A 9,996-nucleotide genomic window follows, 5' to 3' on the forward strand; every position below is an offset into this window, starting at 1 on the left:
ACCCGGGGGTCACTGAACTGGAATCAGTAACCCGGAGTGATTCATCCCCTGCCTAATCCAGCAGTCACTGAACTGGGATCAGGAACCCGGGCTGATTCACCCGGCTCCCTAACCCAGGGGTCACTGGACTGGGATCAGGAACCCGGGCTGATTCACCCGACTCCCTAACCCGGGGGTCACTGAACTGGGAACAGGAACCCGGGCTGATTCACCCCCTCCCTAATCCGGGGGTCACTGACTGGGATCAGGAACCCGGGATAATTCACCCGACTCCCTAACCCGGGGGTCACTGACTGGGATCAGGAACCCGGGATAATTCACCCGAATCCCTAACCCGGGGGTCACTGACTGGGATCAGGAACCCGGGATAATTCACCCGACTCCCTAACCCGGGGGTCACTGAACTGGGAACAGGAACCCGGGCTGATTCACCTCCTCCCTAACCCGGGGGTCACTGAACTGGGATCAGGAACCCGGGCTGATTCACCCGACTCCCTAACCCGGGGGTCACTGAATTGGGATCAGGAGCCCGGGCTGATTCACCCGACTCCCTAATCCAGGAGTCACTGAACTGGGATCAGGAACCCGGGCTGATTCACCCGACTCTTTAACCCGGGGGTCACTGAACTGGGATCAGGAACCCGGGATGATTGATCCGACTCCCTAACCCGGGGTCACTGAACTGGGATCAGGAACCCGGGATGATTGACCCGACTCCCTAACCAGGGGGACACTGAAGTGGGATCAGGAACCCGGGCTGATTCACCCGACTCCCTAACCCAGGGGTCACTGAACTGGGATCAGGAACCCGGGCTGATTCACCCCCTCCCTAACCCAGGAGTCACTGGACTGGGATCAGGAACCCGGGCTGATTCACCCGACTCCGTAACCTGTGGGTCACTGAACTGGGATCAGGAACCCGGGCTGATTCACCCGATCCCTAACCCGGGGGTCACTGGACTGGGTTCAGGAACCCGGACTGATTTACCCGACTCCCTAACCCGGGGTCACTAACCTGGGATCAGGAATCCGGTCTGATTCACCCGACTCCCTAATCCAGGGGTTAACTGAACTGGGATCAGGAACCCGGCTGATTCACCCGACTCCCTAATCCAGGGGTCACTGAACTGGGATCAGGAACCCTGGCTGATTCACCCGACTCCCTAACCCGGGGGTCACTGAACTGGGATCAGGAACCCGGGCTGATTCACCCGGCTCCCTAACCTGGGGGTCACTGAACTGGGATCAGGAACCCGGGCTGATTCACCCGACTCCCTAACCCGGGGGTCTCTGAACTGGGATCAGGAACCCGGGCTGATTCACCCGACTCCCTAACACGGGGGTCTCTGAACTGGGATCAGGAACCCGGGCTGATTCACCCGACTCTCTAACCTGGGGGTCACTGAACTGGGATCAGGAACCCGGGCTGATTCACCCGACTCCCTAACCCGGGTGTCACTGAACTGGGATCAAGAACCCGTAGTGATTCATCCCCTGCCTAATCCAGGAGTCACTGAACTGGGATAAGGAACACGGGCTGATTCACCCCAGTCCCTAACCCGGGGGTCACTGAACTGGGATCAGGAACCCGGAGTGATTCATCCCCTGCCTAATCCAGGAGTCACTTTACTGGGATCAGGAACCCGGGCTGATTCACCCGACTCCCTGACCCGGGGGTCACTGAACTGGGATCAGGAACCCGGGCTGTTTCACCCGGCTCCCTAACCTGGGGGTCACTGAACTGTGATCAGGAACCCGAGCTGATTCACCCGACTCCCTAATGCGGGGGTCACTGAACTGGGATCAGGAACCCGGGCTGATTCACCCAACTCCCTAACCTGGGGGTCACTGAACTGGGATCAGGAACCCGGGCTGATTCACCCGACTCCCTAACCCGGGGGTCACTGAACTGGAATCAGTAACCCGGAGTGATTCATCCCCTGCCTAATCCAGCAGTCACTGAACTGGGATCAGGAACCCGGGCTGATTCACCCGGCTCCCTAACCCAGGGGTCACTGTACTGGGATCAGGAACCCGGGCTGATTCACCCCCTCCCTAACCCGGGGGTCACTGAACTGGAATCAGGAACCCGAGCTGATTCACTCGACTCCCTAACCCGGGGGTCACTGAACTGGGATCAGGAACCCGGGCTGATTCACCCGACTCCCTGACTCAGGGGTCACTGAACTGGGATCAGGAACCCGGGCTGATTCACCCGACTCCCTGACCCAGGGGTCACTGAACTGGGATCAGGAACCCGGGCTGATTCACCCGACTCCCTAATCCCGGGTTCACTTAACTGGGATCAGGAACCCGGGCTGATTCACCCGACTCTCTAACCGGGGGGGGAGGGGGGGGGGGGGGGGTCACTGAACTGGGATCAGGAACCCAGGCTGATTCACCCCCTCCCTAATCCAGGGGTCAGAATCAGAATCCCGGAATGATACGCTCCTCCCTGTGAGTTAGGTGTGTGTTGGATTTGCGATTGTGTTCACAGTATTGGGATGGTTTTCCTGTCAGATTCCTCCGATGATTGACCTTCTGTCTGTGTTCACAGGAGGGCTGGCACTGGCCTCAGGATCCAGTGGGATAAACTTCGGGAACCATCATTCCTGGATCGTTGGAATCCCTGGTCCCGTCAGATGCCCTTCATCGCTCTGACTGAACATCCAGCTGCTAGCAAAAATGGCACAGTGCACCCTCTCTGCCAGGTGAGGATGGGCGTGAGTGGGCAGTGGTACACTATAATCCCTCACTCTCACTCTGTCTCTGTGCCTCTCTCACTCTGTGTCCCTCTCTTTCTCTGTGCCCCCCTCTCTCTCTCCTCTCTTTGTCTCTCTGTCTCACTCTCTCTTCCTTTCCCTGTCTCTCTCTCACTATCCCCTTTCTGTCTCTCTAGCTATATCTTCTTGCCTCTCACTCTGTGTCCCTGTCCCTGTCTGTCTCTCACTCTATCTCTCTGGCTCGCTGTCTCTCTCCTAGTTTCTCTTTCTGTCGCTCCCTCCCACTTTTTCCTCCCCTCTGCAGGTCTATGTCACTCTTCATCTTGCTCTCTTTGTCCCCCATTCTCTCTCTCCCTAGGTTATTCAGTCGTTCTCTATCTCTCCTTCAGTTATTCAGTCCCTCTTTACCACTCCTTCAGCCACTCACTCCTTTTCTCTCTATCTCCCCCTCAGTCATATTCCTGCTCTCCATTCCTCCCTTATTTATTCCCTCTTTCTATGCCTCCTTCAGGTACTCACTCCTTCACTTTCCCTCAGTTATTCACTCCTGCTCTCTATCTCTCCTCAGTCCTGCTCTCTCTATCTCTCCTTCAGCGGTTCACTCCACTTCTTAATCTCCCTCTTCGTTATTGACTCTCTCGCTCTATCTCTCCGTCAGTCAGTCGTCCCTCTCTCTATCATTCCCCAGATCTTCACTTTCTCTCTCTGTGCCTCCCTTTCACTATCCATCCTTCAGTGATTCTTTTTTATATTCGTTCAAGGGACATGGGCATCGCAGGCTGTGCCAGCATTTATTGGCCATCCCTAATTGCCCTTGAGGGGGGAGTTAAGCACATTGCTGTGGGGACTGGAGTAATGTGTAGGCCAGACTAGGTAAGGTAAGGACAGCAGATTTCCTTCCCTAAAGGACAACATCGACAATAGTTTCATGGGCATCATTAGACTTTTAGTTCCAAGTTTTTATTGAATTAAAATTTCACCATCTGCCATGGTGGGATTTGAACCTGGGTCCCCAGAGTATTACTCTGGGTCTCTGGGTTACTAGTCCAGTGACAAACTACTGCCTCCCATCACTCTCTCTTACTATCTGTTCATTATTCTCACCCTATCCCTCCCCCATAGTTATACACTTCCTCTCTCTCTCAGTTCTGCTGTCCCTCTTTCTATCTCTCCCCAATTATTCACTCCCTATTTCTATCTCTCCCTTAGTTATTCACTCCCTTTATCTATCCCTCCCTCAGATCATAGAATTTACAGGCAGAAGGAGATCATTCGGCCCATTGAGTCTGCACCAGTCCTTGGAAAAAACACCCTACCTAAGCCCACATCTCCACCCTATCCCCGTAACCCCACCAACCTTTCTGGACACTAAGGGGCAATTTAGCATGGCCGATTCACCTAATCTGCACATCTTTGGACTGTGGGAGGGAACTGGAGCATCTGGAGGAAACCCACGCACACACGGGGAGGATGTGCAGACTCCGCACAGACAGTGACCCAAAGCCGAAATTGAACCTGGGACCCTGGAGTTATGAGGCAGCAGCGCGAACCACTGTGCCGCCATGCACAGCTCTTTCTCTCTCTTAGTTATTCACTCCCTTTATCTAACCCTCCCTCAGATAATCATGCCCTCTCTATCTCTCCCTCACTTATTCACTCCCTCTATCTATCTCTCCCTCAGATAATCATACCCTCTCTCTATCCCTCCCTCAGTTATTCACTCCCTCTCCCTATCGCTACCTTGGTTATTCTCTCCCTCTTTCTATCTCTCGATGTGGAGATGCTGGCGTTGGACTTGGGTGAGCACAGTAAGAAGTCTTACAGCACCAGGTTAAAGTGAAACAGGTTTGTTTCAAACACTAGCTTTCGGAGCACTGCTCTTTCCTCAGGACCAGTGCTCCGGAAGCTAGTGATTTGAACCAAACCTGTTGGACTTTAACCTGGTGTTGTAAGACTTCTTACTGTTTCTATCACTCCTTCAGCAACTCACTCCCTCTATCTGTCCCTCAGTTATTCACTCCCCTTCTCTCTCCTTCAGTGATTAACTCACTCTCTCTCTCCCTACATCCCTCCCTCCTTTATGCATTTCCCCTCTCTGTCACTCCCTCAGATATTCACTCTCTCTAACCCTCCCTCGGTTATTGATTCCCTCTCTCTATCACTCCCTCATTCATCCTCTCTCTTTCTCTCCATCACCGCCTGTTGCAAACTGTCTCTCACTACCCTTCTCTTGTTATTCAATCGGTCTATTTTTCCTTTGTTCTTTGACAGCTCTCTCTCCTCAGTTATTCACTGCCTCTGTCTATCTCATTCTCAGTTATTCTCTCCCTCTCTCTATCCCTGCCTCAGTTATTCACTGCCTCTGTCTATCTCATTCTCAGTTATTCTCTCCCTCTCTCTATCCCTGCCTCAGTTATTCACTCCCTTTCTCTATCTCACTCTCAGTTACTCACTCCCTCTCTTTATACCTCCCTCACTTATTCAGTTTCTCTCTCTATCCCTCCCTCAGTTATTCGCACCCTCTCTCTATTTTTCCCTCAATTATTCACTCCATCTCTATCTCCCCCCCCAAGTTCACTTTTTCTCTCTTACCTCTCTCTCACTTATTCAGCCCTCTATCTCTCACTCTTTCTATCTCTCCTTCATCCACTCACTCCTGCTATCTGTCCATCAGTTATTCACTTTCTCTCTGTTGTCCCTTTGTTCAAGAAAGGGAACAGATATAACCCTGGGAATTATAGGCCGGTTAGTCTCACTTCGGTCATAGGTAAATTATTGGAAAGGGTCCTGAGGGATAGGATTTATGACCATTTGGAAAGATACAGCTTAATCCAGGATAGTCAGCACGGATTTGTGAGGGGTAAGTCTTGCCTCACAAGTTTGATTGTATTCTTTGAGGAGGTAACTAAGTGCATAGATGAAGGTAGAGCAGTTGATGTCGTATACATGGATTTTAGTAAGGCGTTTGAAAAGGTGCCCCATGGTTGGCTCATGCAGAAAGTAAGGAGGTATGGCATAGAGGGAAATTTGGCCAATTGGATCAGTAACTGGCTATCACATAGAAGACAGAGGGTGGTGGTAGATAGTAAATTTTCATCCTGGAGCCCAGTCACCAGCGGTGTACCACAGGGATCAGTGCTGGGTCCTCTGCTATTGTGATTTTTGTCAATGACTTGGATGATGGAGTTGAAGATTCGGTCAGTAAATTTGCTGATGACACCAAGATTGGTGGAGTAGTGGATGAGGTGGAGGGCTGTTGTAGGCTGCAAAGAGAAATTGATAGGATGCAAAGCTGGGCCTAAAGAAATGGCAGATGGAGTTTAACCCTGATAAGTGTGAGGTGATTCATTTTGATAGGACAAATTTGAATGCGATTACAGGGTTAACGGCAGGGTTCTGAAGAATGTGGAGGAGCAGAGAGATCTCGGAGTTCATGTCCACAGATCTCTGAGAGTTGCCACCCAAGTGGATAGAGCTGTGAAGAAAGCCTATAGTGTGTTAGCATTTATTAACAGGGAGATTGAGTTTAAGAGCCGTGAGATTATGCTGCAACTGCACAAGACCTTGGTTAGACCACATTTGGAGTATTGCGTGCAGTTCTGGTCACCTCATTATTCACTCACTCACTCTATCTCTCTCTCAGTTATTCGTTCACTCCCTCTATCTCAGTTATTCATTTGCTCTCTCTATCTCTCCCTCAGTTATTCATTCACTCCCTCTATCTCTCCCTCAATTATTCACTCACTCTTTCTGCCTCTCTTTCATTTATTCACCCCCTCTCTCAATCCCTCCCTCATTTATTCACTCCCTCTATCCCTCCCTCATTTATTCACTCCATCTATCCCTCCCTCAGTTATTCTGTCCCTCTCTATCTGTCCTTGAGTTATTCACTCCCTTTCTCTCTTTTGGTTATTTGTTCCCACTATCTTATTCTCAGTTATTCACTCCACCACTCCCCCTCTCTACCACTTCATCAGGCATTCTAAAACCTCTCCCTAGCCCTTCCCCCACAGTTATTCATTCCCTCTATCTCCCTTTGTTATTCCCTCCCCCTCTCTATCTATTCCTCACGTATTCTCTTCCTCTCTCTGTTATTCACTCCCTCTTTCTATCTCACCTCAGTTATTCACTCCCTCTCTCTACATTTTCCTCCTATGCACTGTCTCTCTCTCCCTCTCTGTTACCCACTCACTCTCTCTATTTCTCCCTCAGTTATTCACTCCCTCTTTCTATCTCTCCCTCAGTTCCTCAGACCTTCTCTCTAACTCAGTTATTCATTCACTATCTCTATCTCACCCTCAAAGAACAATATAGCACAGGATCAGGCCCTTCGGCCCTCTAAACCTGTACCGGTTATGATACCAACCTTTGCCAAAACCCTCAGCACTTCCTTGTGTCATATCCCTCTATACCCATCCTATCCATGTGTTTGTCAAGATGCCTTTTGAATGCCGTTAATGTATCTGCTTCCACAACCTTCCCTGGTAACGCATTCCAGGCACTCGCCACCCTCTGTGTAAAAAAACCTGCCTCGCACATCTCCTCTAAACCTTGCCCCATGGACCTTAAACCTATGCCCTCTGGTGACTGACCTCTCCACCCTGGGAAAGTGTGCCTGCCCATCCACTCTTTCCATGCCCCTCATAGTCTTGCAGACGTCTATAAGGTCACCCCTCAACCTCCGTCTTTCTGGTGAAAACAATCCGAGTCTATTCAGTCGCTCCACATAGCGAACATCCTCCTCTGCACCCTCTCCAAAACCTCCACATTCTTCTGGTAATGTGGCGACCACAATTTTGCGCAATATTCCAAGTGCGGCCTTACCAAGGTCCTCCACAACTGCAGCATGACTTGCCAGTTTTTATACTCGATGCCCCTTCCAATGAAGGCAAGCATTCCGTATGCTTTCTTGTCTACTTGTGTTGTCACTTTCAAAGATCTGTGGATCTGTTTTGCCATTTACAGTATATTTCCCCTCTACATTAGACCAATGAAAATGCATTACCTCACATTTGTCTGGATTAAACTCCATTCGCCATTTCTCTGCCCAAGTCCCAAACCTATCTATGTCCTGCTGTATCCTCTGACAATCCTCAACACCATCTGCCACTCCACCAACCTTGATGTCATCCGCGAACCAACGAATCAGACCAGCTACATTTTCCTCCAAATTGTTTATGTACACTACAAACAACAGATGCTCAAGCACAGATCCTTGTCACAACCTTCCATTCTGAACAACACCCTTCTACTGCTACCCTTTGCCTTCTGTGACTGAGCCAGTTCTGTATCCATCTTTTTTTTTCTTTAAAAAAAAATAAATTTAGAGTACCCAATTATTTTTTCCAATTAAGGGGCAATTTAGCATGGCCAATCCACCTATCCTACACATCTTTGGGTTGTGGGGGTGAAACCCACGCAGACACGGGGAGAACGTGCAAACTCCTCACGGACAGTGACCCAGGGCCGGGATTCAAACCCGGGCCCTCAGCGCCGTAGGCAGCAATGCTAACCACTGGGCCACCATGCTGCCCCGTTCTGTATCCATCTTACCACCTCACCTCTTATCCCGTGTGACTTCACATTTTGTACCAGTCTGCCATGAGGCACCTTGTCAAAGGCTTTACCGAAGTCCATGAAAACAACATGCAACACCCTCCTCTCACCCGCCGTGGGCAACACGGTAGCACAGTGGTTAGCACAGTTGCTTCAAAGCTCCATGGTCCCAGGTTTGATTCTCGGCTTGAGTCACTGTGTGGAGTCTGCACGTTCTCCCTGTGTCTGCGTGGGTTCCCTCCGGGTGCTCCGGTTTCCTCCCACTGTTCAGAGATGTGCGGGTTAGGTGGATTGACCATACTAAATTGCCCTTAGTGTCCATAAAGGTTAAGAGGGGTTACAGGGATAAGGTGGAGGCGTGGGCTTGAATAGGGTGCTCTTTCCGTGGGCCAAATGGCCTTGTTCTGTACTGTAAATTCTATCATCAATCATCTTTGTTATCTCCTCAGAAAACTCAATCAAGTTAATGAGGCACAACCTCCCCTTCACAAAACCGTGCTGTCTATCGCTAATGAGTCCATTTGTTTCCAAATGGGTAGAAATCCTGTCCCTGAGAATTCTCTCCAATAATTTATCTACTACCAGCGTGAGGCTCACCAGCTTATAGTTTCCAGGATTATCCCTGCTACCTTTCTTAAACAGCGGTATCTTATTAGCTATTCTCCAGTCCTCTGAGATCTCACCTGTAGCCAATGAGGATACAAAGGTGTCAGTCAAGGCCCAAGCAATTTCCTCCCTTGCTTCCCTCAGTATTCTGGGGTAAATCCCATCCCGCCCAGGAGACTTATTTACCTTCATCTCTTTTAAAAGTCCCAGTACCTCCTCCTTTTTGATGTTGACATGATTCAGACTGTCCACACACCCTACCCGAGAATCATCTTCCACAAAGTCCCTTTCTTTGATGAACATTGATGCAAAGTACTCATTTATTTCCTCGCCAATTTCCTCTGGTTCAACACATAGATTCCCCCCATTGTCCTTAAGTGGTCCAATCCTTTTCCTGGCTACCCTCTTGCTTTTTACATAGGAATAAAAAACTTTGGGATTCACCTTAATCCTACTTGCCAAGGAGTTTTCATGAACCCTCCTCGCCCTCCTATCTCTCCCTCAGTTATTTGCTCCCTCTTTATATCCCTCCCTCAGTTTTGTACTCCTGAGTTATTCAACTCTTCCGCTCTCTCTTTGACAGCTCTACAGTTTTCGGATGTGTTTGACAGAGGCAGTGCGGAGAGCCCATCAGACCCAATCTCTTCCGGGACGTGCTAATGGTGTCTTACTCCTGGAGCAGCCGATTAGGATTGATACCTACCTGGGTCTCGTCTCCTCACTCACCAACTGGTCACAGCTCGGATATGCCAAACCTCGTGGTACATTCGGTTTCTAGAACAAGCACTCTGAACTGTCCCTGTCCCAACTGGGACATAACACATATCTCAATAAACTCATCCAACATTCACAATGTGGCTCTGAAATCTACTGATTGTGAGAGAGACAGAGGGAGAGAGATAGAGAGACAGACAGACAGAAAGAGTGTTGCTCTTTTAATAATGAGGCTCTATTTATGATATGATGTTATGTCCCAACAGTGTCGCCAAAACTGTGGGTATTTCTATTTATCTCGGTGAACCACAAGTCTTCCCTTATATCGGTCAAATGACCACACAACCAGTTAGTCAGTTCAAAAGATGGTTTATTTACACATACTAGGATTACTTGA

General features: G+C 49.7%; 1 protein-coding gene across 1 annotated transcript; it reads left to right on the forward strand.

The window, feature by feature from the left end:
- Positions 1 to 2,537: 2,537 nt before the first annotated feature.
- On the forward strand, positions 2,538 to 9,738 carry LOC119950998 (tumor protein p63-regulated gene 1-like protein; the record flags this gene model as incomplete). The annotated part of the gene is made up of 2 exons (XM_038774030.1): positions 2,538 to 2,711; positions 9,469 to 9,738. Coding segments are annotated over 2 exons (369 nt in total), but the record flags the coding sequence as incomplete, so codon positions are not given.
- Between the last annotated feature and the right edge of the window lie 258 nt (positions 9,739 to 9,996).

The sequence above is a fragment of the Scyliorhinus canicula genome, chromosome 16, assembly GCF_902713615.1.
Source record: "Scyliorhinus canicula chromosome 16, sScyCan1.1, whole genome shotgun sequence".
In the NCBI taxonomy this organism is placed as follows: Eukaryota; Metazoa; Chordata; class Chondrichthyes; order Carcharhiniformes; family Scyliorhinidae; genus Scyliorhinus; species Scyliorhinus canicula.